We start from the raw sequence: 18,443 nt of genomic DNA, 5'->3' as shown, positions 1-18,443 counted from the left end.
CTTTTCCTCCGGTAGGTTGCGTAATCATCAAATGTAATGTAAATGTGTTGTTATCAGTAGTTTATCAACTCGCGTCTGCTCTGTCTGAACACGATTTTATTACTTTCCTTACTAATTTATTTATTGTGTGGTACGTGCAACTGCAATGGTGCAATACTGATGCAACACTGTGTTTAGTGTTCTGTTTTGCCTACAACATCTATGGCTACCTTATCAGCTTTGTCGAAGAATTGTCGAACAATACTCAGGTCCTCGCTGAGCAGAAGCCTTCCAGCGCTTGCTTATCACAAGAATGTAAGAATTTCCATTCTCCTAAACTTTATCTGTTGACACTTTTCAATCCTATCTGTTTTAGTTCCCAGTAGAACTTGCAAGAAAACCTTGCATTGTAGATCCAAGGTCAGTCTATTTACAGCACCCAATCTCTTGCAGTTCATCATGAAATCGTTTAGTATTTGTCTGCATGAGCCACGAGATATTAAACATCGTAGTATTCATAGCTGAAGAAAATTATATGATGCTATGTATATCAGTCTTATGAGCCAAGCAACTCAGCGGACAAAGACATGTGAGGCAACAGCGCTTCGACTTGGAACTCCAGCAGTTCTGATGATGCCCCCCATTTCTGAAAAGAGTGGCCTTATTGGAGTGTATCTGTATCTTGAAACAAGCAACGATTTGTCTGAACATTCTTACCTCTTTTTTACTGCAGCTATCAAAACGCAATGTGTTTCTCCTCTTTCATCAATTTCAAGTTATCGTCATCATCTATTGTCTTTTTGATTGCCTTTTCTATTTTGAAGTTAAGAGAGATTGGTCCATTCACTTCAAAATAGAGCTACTTACTATTAAATCTTTTTTAAAATCATTTTTGAGTACTTACCTTTAATAGTAATGCACTGAAATCTTGCTGATACCTAGACTCTTTTTTCAAAGAAAATCTTACAATTTCAAACCAAGAAGCAGCCTGTATATTTTATGTGAATTAAGGGGAATTAGAAAGAATTAAGCTCTTATTTTGTCTAGCTGTTCATTTAAAGTGGTATCTGCTCTATTTATTCCTTTAGGTGATCGATCATTATGAAAATCCAAGGAACGTAGGTTCCCTAGACAAGAATGATCAACAAGTTGGCACCGGGTTAGTGGGTGCACCAGCATGTGGTGATGTCATGAAATTACAAATTAAGGTAAGTTCCTTCATCTGACTTCAAGTGTCTCATGAACAGGGATTGGGGGTCGAGTAAGCCTGCAAACTCGATGTAGGAGCGATCTCTCTTTAGCGAGACTGGTTACGCACCCTCTGGAGAGAGTCTACCCTTAGCATGAGTCTCTCCATTGAGTTCACCCTCTAAGCTAGAACGTAAGGCAGACTCTTTAACTGCAGTCTCTCTGGAGAGAGGGTGGGTCAGGTCTCAACAACAACACAAACTTTCAAAGGAAGGACCGTGTGGCTGCCGGATGCTGCTGCACGCTCACAGTAACTTCCCGGAAGTGGGGGTGTTGCGAGGATTGCACGGGTCCCAGGCAGGCTGAAAGACAATATACATTCATGTGGTGTATGGCGAGGACGATTTTTTGGAAAGACAGAAAATGGGAATCCCCGGCTGCGGTGGGGGCGCCCCGAGAGCGTATTTACCCTGCCTGCGTACAGGCACAATTGGGCTGGAGTTTCTTCATCCATTAACGAAGGAGCTCGATCTTGTGGTCTAATACCAGGCGTCAGCCAATGCCCGGTCTCAGGCTATCTTGATTTGAGATGTGGTACTTAGATGTCTTGTCTTGTTATACCTCATCTTTCCAAGAAAAAGTTGCTCCATGAAAATTCCGAAAAATCTCCGTGATTTTATCTCTCAGTGCTAGGAAAATTCTATGAAAACTTCAAGTGTTGATGTTTATTTGATCTTATTTTTAAAAGCTACACAAAGTAGAGGTTTTAAAATACCTCAAACTTAATATGTGGTTTGGAAGGTTTACTGTTGAAATTCTAATTCCTTTCTGCATTTTTAATAGGATATAATTACAATAGTAATGTAAATATCTGTTTCTTGAAAGAAGTATTAATTTTCTTTTCTCATTTTTTCTTAGGTGGATGAAGATGGAAAAATAATTGATGCAAAGTTTAAGACTTTTGGGTGTGGCTCAGCAATTGCTTCAAGCTCTCTTGCCACTGAATGGGTCAAAGGCAAAACCGTGAGTATTACATCTTCCTCCAACATCAAATTCTTGCGTGACTTTGTGGAAGCCTCCTCAATTTTGTGGAAGCCCTTTCTTGTATTTTTTCTTTTTTCACTTTGTATCACATACCTTATTATGGACCGAAACATTGTGAAAGGGTTTTTCACCAAAATATTCGAGATATCGAGAACAGTCTCCACAATTTTTACCCAAATATTGTGGAAGGGTTTTCACAATTTTCACTAAAGTAATAGGAAACAGTTTCCACAATTTTTACTGCATTATTGTGGAATGATTTCCACATTTCATACCTAAATATTGTGAAGAGACTTCACAATATCCCTTGAAGTGTGATAGGGTTTCCACAATTTTTACCCATATGTTGTGGAGAGGTTTCCACAATGTGGACCAAAATATTGTGGAAGAGTTTTCATATTTTTTGCCAAAATATCTTGGAAGGGTTTCCCCAATTTTCAGATTGTGCTAATTTCCGGATAAGCCTTAATTTCTGCAAAGTAGATTCTTGTCTACAGCCATGGGAGTAGCAGAAAAGTGCGTATTACATAATCCACTTGCCATGTTTTTGCGAGAATGTTATATTTTTTCCTCATGGACCGTTGATAAATTACATAACGCCATAGGGGGAAAGATTTTGTTTTTTTTGGTGTTAAAGGATAGAGACCTACATTATAAGAGCGTTACAGGAGGAAGTAGAGGTCAAAAATGCCAAAAAAATGCGTTAGGCTAAATACAAAACTCTTCCATGCTGTGTCACTAATAGTTGCGTTCAGTTTAAGAGCGACAACCCTCCTTGTTCCGAATTCCCAACCAATTCAATCAACAACCAAAAAATAAAAAAGAAGAAAAAAAAGGTCATCACTTTTTGTGGAAGGAGTCGCGAAATTGTGAAAGTACATCTTCAGTTTTTTTGTGGAAGGGGTAAAAATTATTGCATGCAATTGTGGAAGCATAGAAGAATGTGCACTCCTGCCAAAATATAATTAGAGGTGGGGAACAAAATCCATCTCAGAAACTTTTGTCGGAAAAGGAAGGAAAAATAGTATCAGGGAGAAGTCAAATCAAGAGATAGGGCGTTTTAAAAGTCAAATGTCAAAAATTGGGTTTGTGTGAGAGATGTCCTCAAAAGAAGAACTCTTTTTTAATTTCTTTCGTTATTATTTCATGTTACACTGTCTTTCTTTTTTCAATGTCCCTCAATATTTTTGATTGGATTTGCCTTCAAAATTAATTATGAAAAATATGTGTTTTTGACTACCTACGTGATGTGAGATAATCTGATCTTCTACAAAATTGAAGTACTTTGGTGAATACATGTACAATTGGAACTTAGTTTAACCACATCGTACATCCAAATTGCTCCCTTTTTTTTGCAGGTGGATGAAGCCTTAAAATTGAAGAACACAGACATTGCTAAAGAGTTAGCATTACCTCCAGTGAAACTGCATTGTTCAAGTAAGATTTACTCTTCAATTTTATCAAATACAATTAGAATACTTTACTTGTTTGTTTGTTTTTTTTCTTCTTTCTTTCTTTTTTGAGATTTTTTTTTATGCCATTGCAAGCACATCCCTGTATCAGTTAGGATTAAGTTGCTTGACTCATTATATTGAAAGGAAAAACCTAGCTCTTCAGTAAATACAACTTCTCTTACTGAGGCTGTAGTCATAGTACACTGCAGTAATAGAATAAAATTACGTTTGTGTCAAAACTATTTTTGTCGGCGCGCCGCTTCAAATCTGTTCCGCGCGCGGAATTTTCGATATATCGATTCCTGCTCGCCGTTTGTGTCAAAACTATTTTTTCCGGCGCGGCGCTCCAAATCTGTTCCGCGCGCAGAATTTTCGATATATCGATTCCTGCTCGCCGATCGTGTCAAAACTGTTTTTTCCGGCGCTGCACCAGAAAATAATTCCGCGCGCCACTTTTTCGATATATCGATTTTTCTGCGCGCGGAGAATACAGGATGATCCAAAAGTCCCTTCCACCCCCTCTAACTTTTTACCTAATTGAGGTAAAGATTTGAAACTTGGGGGATATTCCTAGGTCAAGGGGAGCTACTTTTTGGCCCCCCTAAAATTTTCAGGGGGGCCCCCAACTTTTAATTTTCCAATGGGAAGACCCCCTTTGTGATAGCTCGTTTGAAAGAACATAAAAAAAGAAAACTTTTCGCGCAAACCCGAAGTCAATATCTCAAACCGTTTCAAAATGGCGGCCGGTTAAAGTTCAAAATGGCCGAAAATTAACATCGGTTATTTGTCGATGGATTTGCGCGAAAATCGGTATGAATGGGTATTTTGACACGAGAAAAACGAATTTGACGTTAGATTTAAAAAAAAAAAACCAAAATTTCCAAAATGGCCGCCGGTTAAAGTTCAAAATGACCAAAAATTGATTTTTTTAGAAATCTAAGTTCAAATTTGTTTATCTTATGCCAAAATACTCTCAAATTCCAAGTTTTAGGCAAATCCATCAGGAAAAACCGAGGTGACAATTTTCGGCCATTTTAAACTTTAAACAGCGGCCATTTTGGAAATTTTGGTTTTTTTGAAAATCTAACATCCAATTCGTTTTTCTCGTGTCAAAATACCCTTACATACCGATTTTCGCGCAAATCCATCGACAAATAACCGATGTGAATTTTCGGCCATTTTGAACTTTAACCGGCCGCCATTTTGAAACGGTTTGAGATATTGACTTCGGGTTTGCGTGAAAAGTTTTCTTTTCTTATGTTCTTTCAAACGAGCTATCACAAAGGGGGTCTTCTCATTTGAAAATTAAAAGTTGGGGGCCGTTGCCCCACTAAGGGGGGCCCCCTGAAAATTTTAGGGGGGGCCAAAAAGTAGCTCCCCTTGACCTAGGAATATCCCCCAAGTTTCAAATCTTTACCTCAATTAGGTAAAAAGTTAGAGGGGGTGGAAGGGACTTTTGGATCACCCTGTATTCTCCGCGCGCAGAAAAATCGATATATCGAAAATGTGGCGCGCGGAATTATTTTCTGGTGCAGCGCCGGAAAAAACAGTTTTGACACGATCGGCGAGCAGGAATCGATATATCGAAAATTCTGCGCGCGGAACAGATTTGGAGCGTCGCGCCGAAAAAAATAGTTTTGACACAAACTGCGAGCAGGAATCGATACATCGAAAATTCCGCGCGCGGAACAGATTTGAAGCGGCGCGCCGACAAAAATAGTTTTGACACAAACGGCGCAAATATATCGAAAGCTTTACCAGACTTTTTTGCTTTGGTCATAGAGGTAAGTCAAGGATAACTCCAGGACAAAGAACTTTGACTTTCCAAGGCTTGACATCCGTCTTTTTGACATTATGAAATAGCTTGTATGCAGTTGCTACCGTAATATGAAGATGTTTGTATTTAAAAGGAGAGGAGGGCATGAAAAAGAGGCAATACTTTGATTTGCAGAACAAAACTGTGAAAAATCAGAGAAAAGGATTTGTAGTGTACCTAAATAGTGTAATAAGGTTTTGGTACTAAAAAAGGCTGTATCAGTAAACATTACCTTACAATATTTTCACTGTATGCCAGCCCCTCCTGGTGAACCACCAATTGCCTTTGTAAACTATTAAAGCTTCGTAAAATCCGTATTTTGGAAGCTTAAAGTTATAAATAGAACTGAAAGCTATTTGCGTATTGACTCTGAAACCACGCATCATCATAGAATAATAACTAGCTGACGCTATAAGAAGGGCCACGGCAACCTTTTCAATAGAACAGCGTTTTCAATGACCTTGAACGATCTCAGTTAACCATGTCATTGTTGTTAGTTATGAATCTCAGTTAACCATCCTCGGCGCAGCTCGTATTCTCAGTATTCTCTCGGCTCAGCTCGGTTCACCCGGTCTGTTGACCATTCCAAGGTCATTCGAAGGCCCGTTGTGGATTCATCCCCGTGGCGCTTCTTATAGCGAAGCTATTTGTTATTCTATGGCATCATGTTGCTTGTTTTCAAAATCTCTGCTCGTACCGTATTTTTTTTAAGAATATTACTGAAGGATTTTTTACGAACTTTTCAGAGAAAATCTTTGGAAAGTAAAGAAATATTGTACAAAATGTAGTGCAGTAAAGATAATTGGTCGTCCTTCAAAAAAGTAAAATATTATGGGGAATGCGCTGCATCCCAAGCCAGGATACTTGGTTGTGCATTTTCATCATCAACATGGTTTTTTATCTAATCGCAGTTGTAATAGATCTGACTGGACCAAATGAGTAGTGCCTTTTGACAACCAGGTTTTAACCTCATGGTATTACATCAGGTACATTTTGTCTCATTTAGGAATCATTGCAAGTGACAAGAGAAAATTGAGTGGTTTTTATTCACTGTTACTTGTCTGAACCTCCATACCTAGATTTGTCACATTATAGTAGTAAGTATAAAATCAAAAGGAGACTATTAAAAAATATAAATTGAACATACTTCAATTTATCGAAGGAAATCAGAAAATAATTAACATTTCCAAACCCAGGATTCTACAATATTCTCTAGATACCATAGATTTGGCCTCAGTTCATATTTGTAATTTCACTTTAGGAATGCAGAATAGGTATCACAAGTTTTTTTTGTCTCCACTCGCCCACCCACCAGCTTTCTACAAAATTTTCCTCAAATTCCGAAATTAAGAACCTCTTTAATTTTCAACTTTTGACCCTTTGAGACACTCCATCCTTCAACATTTATAAGAGCCTTTTCATTGTTTTTTGAGCCCAAGTGGACATGTGATTGAGGATTTTCTGCACCCCAAGTTTCGCCCAACATTAAAGTTTTGTTTTAAAGAAGGCTTATTTTTTTTTCCAGTGCTGGCTGAGGATGCAATCAAAGCAGCTCTCTCTGACTACAGGATTAAGCAGCAGTCAATTGAAAAAGCAAAAGATGAATGCAAGGAGTAACAGTACCAGCAATCAGCAGATGAAATTAAACAAATTTTTCTCATTCTAACTGATCAAACTCAGATGGATAATTCCAATTTTCCAACTATGAATTAATCCATTGTAATTTTTGAAAGTTTAGTTGTCTGGGCTGTTCTTATGTTTTTTTTTCAGAAGGTAATGGTGTCACAGCCAAGGCAGTGATTTTGCAGTATTTGTCTTGATATATTTGTAAAAATTAAAATTGTAGAGTCTCAAAAACAACCTTTGTGTATCTACTTCTTGTTGAGTTTCTAGAGCTAATAAATTAAAAAAAAAAAATAATACTAAAATTCTCAATCTTCTCTTTACCTTTATCTACCCCTAATCAAATAATTTCAATTAAAGTGATTAGGTATCCGTTGCTCCCATACTGGCGGCTAAATCCATATTTGTGGATAGCCGCAAGTGGATTTAGTTAAGTTTTTGACCTACTGCTGACCTCTGTTAAAACAAAACGAAATGTCCTCCGTCCAACGGTGTGCCTTTAATATTTGGTTTTCACACTGGCAGCAATAGCAACCGCATCCGAAATTCTTGACTCACTTCCCCAGGTGGGTCGAAAAGTGGATGGATGCAAATATTGGCCAAAATTTATCTAGCAACTGAGTTTAGTTCTTGACCTCAGCAGAGCGTTTTTTCCCCTTTGAGTTGCAACTCTGCCAATCTGGTTGAAAAAGTTGACCAAATCCTTTCGCAAAAATCGGCCTACAGTCGTTTTTCCTCAGTACTATGTTGATAGCCTGATCGTTCGTTACTCATCTGCAAAGATTTTTTTTTCTGTCAAATATCTAATCTCAGGTTTAATCTCAGGTGAATGAGTCAGTTGCTCTAGTCACAAAATTCTGTTTTAATGATTTTTGATAATAAAGCAGCAACAGTAACTAAATAGGTACATCCGACACTACATATGCATCGAATGGGTACATTAAACGGACTTGCTGTTTCAACATTTCTGCAAGATAAATATTATCTGTTGCAGTGGAATCATGAGAAAAGAGAGGAACTCCTAGGCTCAAACAATCAAAAGAATGATGAGTTGATCAGGGATTAATATGTATCCTTCAATACAAAACAGAGGGGGACACAGCATCTTCCCTTTTAAATCTGAAGTAATAGAGAGAATTTAATTCCATTGCAGGGATGCATAGCTTCAGGCAGAAATTTTTTCGCTTGCCCACGAATCTTTGAAAATTCTCTTTACCTTATGCAATAAATTTTCTTTGTGATTCTATGAAGATTCCTTGAAATTTTCCACAAAAAACATGCATGCTTTTTAATAATAGAAATAATATTTTAGCTGTAACATTGCAATTCAATTAAGCACCTGTGACTCTGATCCCTTTATTTTATGACTTTTCAATTTTAGAGATAATTGATTCGGGGAAGTTTCACTTTCACATCAAGTCTATCACTTTTTTATCTCAATGAAACAAATGAAAAGGAGACAAGTTTTTGGAGTAGCTTAGAAAACTTTTTACTTCAGAGAAAATTTCATGGTATTACAATTGGTTCCTGCATTATTTGAGATAGGTTGAGTAAAATCAATTGATCTGACAAGGACATTGTATGTTCTGTGAAAGTTAATGGTTACAGTAAAACCAAATGGACAATGATAGATACACATATGAAGACAAAGCTAATAAACTAGATCCTGCCTCATTGCTCATTTTATGAATTTTGATTCATAATCACAGTTTTTCAATCATTTACCTTTCTTAACGCATTTACAGAGGGTGGCCCACGCCTACCGTACCAGGGCTTTTTTTCACTTAATTTAGGTCATACAGAGTCCAGGACAGCGGGGACGGGTAAGAACCTCAAGGAATCCGAATTTCTTGGTCCCAGAGCCCCCCCGGCCCCCCTTGGAAGCCTAGGGGGGTCAGTACTTCACAAATCAGGGTTCATGCCAAAATTTTGAAATTATTTCATCCGAATCAGGAAGTACAGAAATTTTTAACTGAAATCGACGCCAAAAAATCCAAAATCAGCCCATCCGTGTTCAAAGTAATGACCCCTACAGGTGAGAGACTGAGTCCCTTTTACAAATATTTGTAAATTTAACCAGTGAGAGGGTTCCCCCTATGTCCCATCAGAGAAGATTCTGGGGACAAGAGGACCTTCAAATTCGGATTTCTTGAGGTTTGTAACCCATGAAAACTTCTTTTTTCCGAGTCTCTTCGTCAATTTAGCGAACTTAAATTTTCTGAAAGGGAACTCTATCCCCCACCTTAGGGATCAGTATTTTGGACACAGATGGGCCGATTTTAAATTTCTTGGTGCTAATTTCAGTTGAAAATGTCCGTATAGTCTGATTCCGATGAAATAATTTCAACTTTTTGACATAAACCCTGACTTTCAAAGTATGGACTCTCCTTCACTTCCAAGGGGGGGGGGGGGGGGGCAAGGAATTCGGATTCCTTGGGGTCGATTTCCCATCCATCCCCACAGTCTTGGACTGTATACAACCTAAATTAACCGAAAAAAGCTCTGGTACAGTAGGTCCGGACCACCCTGTAGATCGAAGGTTTTTCTGTTTCTATTTTACAACTTTCTTTCAAGGCGTTTCTTGAAATTATAGGTGGGCTGCCTTGCATTCCATTCTTTTTTTTCTCTCTCTTCATTTTTTTGAGATATGAAATCTACTTTACAGGGTAGAAAATGAAGGCATTAAGAAAAAGAAAAGGAAAACTTTGGTCTGATTATAGTTTTGACTTGAAGACTACCGGATTCGATTTTTCTTCATTTGAATTCACTAGTTACTTTCATTAAAATAATTATCACTATACATAATTTATGACACAATCAGTTACATCGGATATGGCATTGGTGACACAATTGGCTAAGGAGTCCAATGCACAAGCATAAGCTCAATAACCCACACATAGTTCAAAAGAATTTATGCTGGATGAAGTCTCAGTTTTTTGATTGGTTGAATCTATTCCCTGTTTCAAGCGATTAGAAGATGATGGAGAAACCTTCACCTCTAATTGGTTGAAAGCATAAGGTATTTCTACTTATTAGCAGAATAAATTGTCATGGAACCGACAGACTGAAGGGTTGGACGTAGTCCTTACAAAGGTACAAAAAAAAAAAGAGCTCTTACTGAGCTAAGCAACAAGAACCAAAGAAACGATTCATACATACAATATCACCCAAAAGGAGGTGGACAAGTGACAGACAATCACTTGCAATTTTTTGCTTACATTCAGATATACTGATTACAGAGGTATATCAACGCAAAAAATTCCACAGGGCAATATTACAACACACTTATTACGACATGAAAACTACTAACTCAAAAACTTTACATACTTGTTTAAGTATTGAATAAAAACATGTAAAATAAGAATAACAATCTAAGTTCCGGCCAAACAGGAATCTGCGGGAGATGCCAGAAAAGTCATGATTATTAAGGAACGATGATTGAAATGCCCATACTGGAGTTGCTTGACCTGAGTCAACTTTAATCTTTTTTCTTTGGTTTTTTCGGATTACGACTTCGTGATTTTGCTTTGCACAAGGGACAGATGGGTGCGTTGCGATGAATTTGCTGATGACATGACAAGCAGGATTTCATTGGCGGAGGCTGTTGTCTGGAAAAAGAAAATAAGGTTAAATTGAAATAGTTATTAAAACATGATGAATGAAAAATAAAAGTGATCATAATATAATGCTGATCCTATAAGTTGCTTTAGGTTATGTATTAAAAAAACTTAAGGGTTGATGTGAGAGGGCGATACAAATTTTCTGGACCTCTAAAAACTAATATGAAATCCTGCAAGAATTTTTCAGAGATACTGAGTCGAGAGTTGCCTGAAAAAAAACTAAGCTGTTGTAAAAGTGCATTTGAAATCCCTTCTTCCAAGAAATAGTCAGTATTTGATACTGAATGGACCGTTCCATTATTTTAAATACTTGACTAGACTTATCAATTGAATAACAGAAGATGTTTTGGGTAATTGTTAATTTTTTGAAAGGTGTAATTATTAGTTTCTTCAAGGAAACATATAATCTCATAGAGGGATCGAGAGAAAACTTCAAGAGATTTTCTGGAGTCAACTTGATCAGTTGATGGGCAAACTTTTTATCAGAAATAATATATACTGAGTTTTGAAAGTTTTAGGGTAGGTAAACAACTTGCAAAGCAGAAAGCTTGGTAGATAAAGCGGTTGGGCAATCAATTCATCAGGGTGGTAAAGGTTAAGTGTACTATCACATTCATATTCGCTCCACCTTTCAGGTGTGAAGGGGAAAGGGGAGGGGGAAATTTCAACTTCCATCAGATGAAATGATGAAAGGAATCACCTTAAAAGAAATATACCCCAAGAAATTATTTTGAATGGGCCTGTTGCATGCAAGAGATACAGCCGCGCAAATAGACTTTTTAGAGGTTAAATGACACGAAAATTACGATGGTCACATTAAAAAAGTCTGAAATACACTCCTTACTGCGCAATTTGCGTTGTTAGGAACGCGCTTTTTCAAATTTCCCGCGTCTGGGGGCAGTTTTCTAATCACCGGAAACGAGCTAACGGCGGGCTCGGTGATTTCCGGAAGATGCCGAGTCGTTGTTGTTGTTGTTATTTTTTCCTTCAGTTTGTTTACAAACCCAACGTGATCTCCTACAGTGGTCTATATACGCTTTATGCGGTAATCAAATCGATCAACTTTTAAATATCATACGCAATCCTTCTACATTTCATTTCACGATGTCACGAGCTCCGATTTTTAGGTTATGTTGTCAGTTTTAGTTGACCGGAAATAGCCGCGAGTTGCCGTTAATTGTTTCCGTTAGAAAACTGCCCCCAGACGCGGGAAATTTGAAAAAGCGCGTTCCTAACAACACAAATTGCGCAGTAAGGAGTGTATTTCAGACTTTTTTAATGTGACCATCGTAATTTTCGTGTCATTTAACCTCTAAAAAGTCTATTCGCACGGCTGTATCTCTTGCATGCAACAGGCCCATTCAATTACTTTCTCATGCATCATTAAAGCTACATCATATCAAGGACAGGAGCATTTTGTTACTTCCTCATGAAATGCGCCTTTTAAAACTTAAACAGGGTCATCACCAGGGTGTCTACCGAAACAGGCTGATCAATAAAATAATCACTTTTGGAGTACTTTTTCAATACCTTATCGAGAAATTCAGTACCTCCTCCAACAGAAAAATTCCGGACTTTTTCAGTACTTCCATTTGACGAAATTTGAAAAATTTCAAAAATTTGAAATTGCAACAAAAATGACAAAAATTTAAAAAAATTCCGGACCTTTTTGCGGAATTTCTTCACTTTTTCAGTACTTCCGGACCGCCCTTAAAAAATCAGTACTATTTCCGGATTTGTAGACACCCTGCATCACAATTTAATAGACAAAGAACCAACCGGAATGTTGGAGCTGGCATTGGAGGGATTGGTCTGCTGTCAGGTGTTTTACTTGGACCCGGAATCAGAGACAATTGAGACGGCGTGAGAAATGCAGCTGCTGCTACAGCTTGATGCGCATGGGTGAAACTTGCCAAAGCAGCACTTGTCGTTCCACGACTCCAATCTGATGGAGGCTTGAAAGGTTTTTCATAATAGTTTTGAGCAAACAACCTAAAAAAAAAAATTAAAACACATTATTATCATCTGACTAATGCATTTGGAGCGAAAATCTCGTTCTAGTGTCATTCCATACCAAAAAAATGAACGAATTCAAAATTTCAATGCAAACGAAGTAACAAGATTATTTTATTAATCCCCTCAGCTACTGACCTAATCAGATACAAACTGCATATCTATGAGAGAGCAATTCAGAACTGGTCTCAATAGAAATAGTTATAAGGATCCGCTAAAAGATGCAAATTCCCCAGCTTTAAAGCAGAAGATGCAGAGACATCTGTTATAAACTTTTCTACTTAAACAGGATTCAAACCCTCTTTTGCAAAAAGTAGTGTGTCAAAAAAGTGTATGCTATTCGATTTCAAAATTTTGCCTACTATGCCCCATGCTGCGCATGTATTACCGATCTAGCATCAGCTGAAAACACAGTTCTGAAAGACAAAATTAGTAACCTAAGTGACACTGTAGATCAAATTACAGATCCATAAACAGGACTTATAGAAGTGAATAATCACTATGAGTAACTTCTAACACTTTAAGGAGCATTAGAATACCTTTTTTAATGACAAAAATCACCTTTATAGGTCGTTCCATGGACAATACCATGTCTACAATGGAATTTGCTCATAACTTCAATGTATATTAAACAGGATTGTCAAAATTAGTCATGAATCACTCCATACACGTATAAGGACACTAGAAGATTAACTCAGTAGTCGCTCAATACTTCGTTCACTAAGTAACTTAAATTCTCTTTTTCTCCTGAAACATTTGAGTCTTTGGACATGTTGATGTCTCTGACTGATTTATTTGTGAAAAATAAAAACAAAAGGAACTAAATTTAGATGGATCAAGATACATTATACAATAATTGAGGAGTTCTTTGAAACAGGGGCGTATGCACAGAAAAGTAGTTTTGAGGAAATCGCATTTGTAAGTTCAAAAGTCAGTGACTCAGGTTCTAGCCAATATTTTTTTTTTTTTTTTTTTTTTTTTTTTTTAGAAAATTTGATTAGTTTAAAAAGAACAAGCCTTTGAGCGTATCTTGCGAAAAAAGAACATTGTGACTACATTCCCCTATGATTCTCACAAGATAACGTGGATTGTTGTATGACCCTTGTTCCGAGGAACAAGTGCGCATAGAACAAAAATTTTACCTTCTACAGAAAAAGATTATGAAACAAAGAAGTAAGTGGAAAAAGAAGCTATGAAGACTTTACTTAAAGTATAATGGAGGTAATTACCCTAAAAGTTCAGAGAAATTCACTCTGTAGAGACATGAATTTAGGCCCAGATTTTGGGCAGAGTTCAAAAAACGAAATTTTAGGTGATTAAAGTTACTGTTTAGATTTGGTTTTGGGAACTTTACTCAAAATTTGGGGACTTGAGAATGTAATTTTGCACTAATTTTAAACTTATTCAGACAATCTGGGGATGGGGTTGGGGAGAATCGGCTCATTTCACAGGAAAATTGTAGGACTTTTGATCTGACATATTTCAGGGTCTGAAATTACCCTTGAAATTAGTTTGAAATGATTCTTGTGACTTTTACTTAAAAGTGCTTACAATTTGGTAAATATTACCTTTCTATTCTTTTTCTACCGTAATTTGAAACGGATTTATGTTTCTTGAAAATAGGTCAAATTTGATCCTTGACATATCATAAACTCGGTAAAAAATTGAGGTATTGATCTGCAATTTGCATCAAAATTCTTAGTTTGTAATGTTCCTTCTAAGGAGAAGATAGAGGAGTTACAATTTGAAAAAAAAATTGGGGCCCCCTACTCTCCTAGGGGAGGTGCCAAAATCCAGAGCAGGACTTTTGGTACACCATGTATCTTTCTTGAAACTAGGAAGAGTCAAGCTTCAGAAAATATGTTTCCTGAAAAAGGGCGTTTGCAAGTATAACTTTTTAATAAAGGTGTAAAAAAGTAAATATTTATACAGGCAAACTCACTCTGGCTTTATGATGTCTGATTCCTCTTCATGCAGTTCAGGAAGTCGTTCCAACCCTAGATAATCCCTGCGCAATCGATCAACATCATTTTTCAACGGTCGATATTCCTCGTAAATTCGTTTTGCACGATCTAAATTTCGACCTCGAGCCTCCTCTGCTTTTTTGATCACGTTTTCCATCTGAAAATAAAGCATAGTAAAAAATAAAGGGAAAACTAGTAGCTTACTTTATTTCCTTTTTTTAATTAATAGAGAATATATTGATTCCTTTTGAAAGCAAGATAAGAGGATCAATTCAGCAAAAACATATCATTCCTCACAAAAACATTTGTGTTGCTACATGCAAGTGCGCACTACTGCATAATATTTCAATGATACTCTTGCAATGGTATTAATCTAGCTGAAATCCATTCGTTGGCAAAAAATAGTAAATTTTGTTTTGACTCTAAGTTTCTAAATTCAATATTAATGAAGGGATTATTGTTCAAGAAACAGTGGCCACGATCGATAACACGGAAACAAGGCCACTGAGGGTAGAGTCGGTGAGCGGCTCGATCTAGTGTGAAAGGGTTTATTAGTGTTGGCGAGCTTAGGTCCTCTGAATGTGCTAATATAGTTACTGAAGTTTCGTCAACTCTTTAACAATTCTCTATGCTATTCACTTAATCTGCCTGGCACAGTCACTCTTCGGGTTGTAGACGGGAGTGTCACTCACAGTGATGGTGCACATCATAGTTTCTCCTACTTAAGTTTTACCTGAAAATACAGTAGAGGGATCAGTACAAATTTGTGCAAAATTGCTTGACAAAATCTGACTGGAAGGTACCACTGTAGGCTACACTATTGTGGATTATGAAAGCCCCATATTTTTAAAGAGCAGTATCTTTGTTGGAGATACCACCTTTGTATTATCTGAAGATCGATCTTAAGATTTTCTGCTCATTCAGTCTCAAATCATTAAAGCATAATTTCGCAACTAGTGCAGCTGATCCATTGCTCTTAGTTTCTAACCTTTGCTCAGTAAGTAATTATTGGATAGTTAACTCAACTTTGTTAGGTGAAATTTCATCGTCAACAATGCCTAGAAAAAGGTAAAAAGTAATAATGGTACTGAGAGTTTTGAAACTCACTGCATTGATGTCTGCATGAATCTGCCGAAGTTCTTCTACATGAGCCATTTTTTCTTGCATAAGTAAGTCCATTTCCTGCTTGTACTCTTGTAAGCACTTTTCTTCTTGATCACTGTTTTCAACATCTTCAATGATTTTGGCTTTCAGTTTCAATAACTGTTGTGTTTTAGCTCTAGAACACATAATTATAACAATTACTTCGGGAGGTTGACATCAGTACTCTGGAGATAAGTACAGCACTAATTCTTGAAAGACGATTTGAGAGGTTGAAGTCTGGAGTAAGTATTTATAAATTGGTTTTACTTAATCATCTACACAAGAGTCTGCCATGTGATCTAATCTAGGTGAAATTTGTGAAACAGATTTATTTTGGCAGGATTCTGGACCTACTAACAGAGGGAATGATAAAATATGATTCCTTTGCCTTCCTTTCTGCCCAGTCTCATTTCGTGTTACTTTAAAAGTAATTAAAGTGCACACGTAAGCTTTCTATTAATGATGGGCCTTAAAGAATGGTCTATTTCTTAATGTGGTATCTTAAAAGAAACTGGAAGGTTCTTTCTAGTATTTAACACATACAAAATAATTGAATCAAAAGGAACTATGTGGCCTGCAAATCCTGCACTAATAGTTACGTTTAATTTAATTCAATTGCAAATGGTTCCATTTGGAATAGATACATACATCCGATGTATCAGACCGAATAGGTGCTTCTATACTGTCCATATTGCAATAGACCAGAAGAAACAAATCTACAGGTATACAAGTTGGCCTGAGACACATCAGTTGGGCTCGTAGATGGTCAGAGTTATGCGAAAATGCAGAAACCGCAGAGTTCCACTATCTATATTCTTTTGTTTGTGAGGAGAGCATTCTGGACACCCATAATGGTAAAATACTTTTGAGGATATTCTATCCCTGGCATGAAACATGATGCTGGCTAGTTTAAAATCTAAAATGGAAGGATGACAGTTTCAGATTTTGAGGAAGTTATCCAGTTATCCAATCTTTTATCCCGTTTCTTATGTATTTTGGAAGCCAAATCAGTGTTTAAAACACTTGCTGGCCAAACAGCAATTTGCCAGTAAGAAATCGCCTTCGGCCGCTAAGAATGAAACTAGCAGCCAAGCCAATGCCGCTGAGAAAATCATTGTTAAACTCCGATTATCGGATTTCTTGGCGTATTTCTGATTCAAGGCATTTCAAAAGCATAGAGAAAAAAAAGGAGGCGTTTTCATTTTTCGGGCATCTTGGATTTTTTTGATGACGTAGGTCGGTACAGCGACTTTTATCATCGATTTTCTTGGAAATGGTGTAATGTATGGAAAAAAGTCATTCTATAAAAAGTGCTTGAAATTATATCATGAGTTAGTTTAAGCAAAAAAATGGGACATTAAGGTCCGTTTTTCATGCTTCGAATTCCGGATTTCGCTGGCTAGGTTGTGACGACCTACGTCACAGGGTAAACAAACCTCAAGATGCAAACACCTCCTTTTTTTTCTCTATGTTTCGAAAGGGCAATTTTTAATTTTGGCCCCTAAAGCCGATTCACACTATCAAACTTTTCATTCAACTCAAAATGGACAGAGACTTGAATGTGACGTCACATTCAACTTTTCGTTCAGCTTTCCTTCCAATTAGTACAGCCAATTGGATTGAAAGTTGAATGAAAAGTTGAGACAAAATATTTTGAACGGCATGAGCCGAAGCTGCCCCTTCCTGACCCGCAGGCTGATGACAGTATCACACTGCAACAGTAATTGAATCAAATTTTTTGGCGTCCAACTTTACATTCAATCATGTCGGATGAAAAGTTTGGTAGTGTGAATTGGGTGTAAGAGATCTGAGATGGCCCCTAGGAAAAAAAGCTGTAGGCAGAATCGCTGCTAAGACTTCGTGCCGAGTTTCAAACACTAAGCCAAATCGACACTGAAAGTGTGAAAGGACAGCATTGCAGACCAATTGAAAACACAAAGACAGCTCCAGAGGGTGTCTCGGTACCTGATAGTGGATGCTCGTCTGGACTGATAAGAATATGTTCAGTAAAAAGGGATGAAGTAATGATAAAAACAGTAATTACCGGATTTCCTTCACTGCCTCCAACTTGAGAAGAACGGTTCTTTCGTGAGAAGTCATGACTTGAGTAAACAATTAGAGATACACTTTTCCAGACTGTAAACAAACCTCCACCTATGACAAAATTTGCATGATGGGCAGATTTGAACGATTCGTACGTGTGTTAATCACGTAAAATAATTTATAACAGAAATAGATACAGTACAAAGAAACACACTATCAAGCTACGATGGACGACCTGAATGATTGCGAATAATTCGGAAAATTATATTCTTAATCGGCGGATCGGCCATCGGCGCAGGATGAAAAGAAGAAAGAAGAACTAACAACTAAAGAAGTAGAAGAAGAAGATTGGAGTGGAGAGAGAGAGAAGCTAGAAAGGAACTTCAACAGTTCAACTTCAACATCAACTAGAAAGAAGCTACTCAGTAGTGGCACAACGTCACTTGGTCCTTTTTACGCCAGCTCCTGGATGAGGTCATAGTCAGCGTCATAGTTTGATTGGCTTGTTTAAATTTACCGCTCTGAGAAAATGATAACATCGATTTTTCATTGGTCT

General features: G+C 37.3%; 2 protein-coding genes across 2 annotated transcripts; one reads left to right on the top strand and one right to left on the bottom strand.

The window, feature by feature from the left end:
• The first annotated feature begins 41 nt into the window (after positions 1–41).
• Positions 42–9,519, top strand: IscU (Iron-sulfur cluster assembly enzyme). The gene is made up of 5 exons (XM_019047248.2): positions 42–294; positions 1,068–1,187; positions 2,086–2,190; positions 3,570–3,648; positions 7,007–9,519. The coding sequence occupies exons 1-5, from the start codon at positions 202–204 to the stop codon at positions 7,096–7,098; spliced, it is 489 nt and encodes a 162-aa protein (XP_018902793.1). The 5' UTR covers positions 42–201; the 3' UTR covers positions 7,099–9,519.
• On the bottom strand, positions 8,569–18,213 carry LOC109034221 (zinc finger C4H2 domain-containing protein). The gene is made up of 5 exons (XM_072295896.1): positions 17,889–18,213; positions 15,809–15,980; positions 14,680–14,858; positions 12,504–12,716; positions 8,569–10,712 (listed from the first exon to the last, which is right to left on the bottom strand). The coding sequence occupies exons 1-5, from the start codon at positions 17,942–17,944 to the stop codon at positions 10,583–10,585; spliced, it is 750 nt and encodes a 249-aa protein (XP_072151997.1). The 5' UTR covers positions 17,945–18,213; the 3' UTR covers positions 8,569–10,582.
• Between the last annotated feature and the right edge of the window lie 230 nt (positions 18,214–18,443).

Source organism: Bemisia tabaci, chromosome 2 (genome assembly GCF_918797505.1).
Source record: "Bemisia tabaci chromosome 2, PGI_BMITA_v3".
NCBI classification, from domain to species: Eukaryota; Metazoa; Arthropoda; class Insecta; order Hemiptera; family Aleyrodidae; genus Bemisia; species Bemisia tabaci.
The sequence above is the reverse complement of the archived record's forward strand: the minus strand, read 5'-3'. Positions and strand labels throughout refer to the sequence as shown.

What these genes read in the sequence shown, in the direction of transcription:
- LOC109034221 (XM_072295896.1), bottom strand. Translation starts at nt 17,944, where the DNA reads ATGACTTCTCACGAAAGAACCGTTCTTCTCAAGTTGGAGGCAGTGAAG. An exon ending in GAGGCAGTGAAGGAAATCCG is followed by an intron (nt 15,981 to 17,888) that starts GTAATTACTGTT and finishes TATGTGTTCTAG; the next exon opens with AGCTAAAACACAACAGTTAT. An exon ending in TCAGACATCATAAAGCCAGA is followed by an intron (nt 12,717 to 14,679) that starts GTGAGTTTGCCT and finishes TTTTTTTTTTAG; the next exon opens with GTTGTTTGCTCAAAACTATT.
- IscU (XM_019047248.2), top strand. Translation starts at nt 202, where the DNA reads ATGGCTACCTTATCAGCTTTGTCGAAGAATTGTCGAACAATACTCAGG. An exon ending in CGCTTGCTTATCACAAGAAT is followed by an intron (nt 295 to 1,067) that starts GTAAGAATTTCC and finishes TTATTCCTTTAG; the next exon opens with GTGATCGATCATTATGAAAA. An exon ending in TCATGAAATTACAAATTAAG is followed by an intron (nt 1,188 to 2,085) that starts GTAAGTTCCTTC and finishes ATTTTTTCTTAG; the next exon opens with GTGGATGAAGATGGAAAAAT.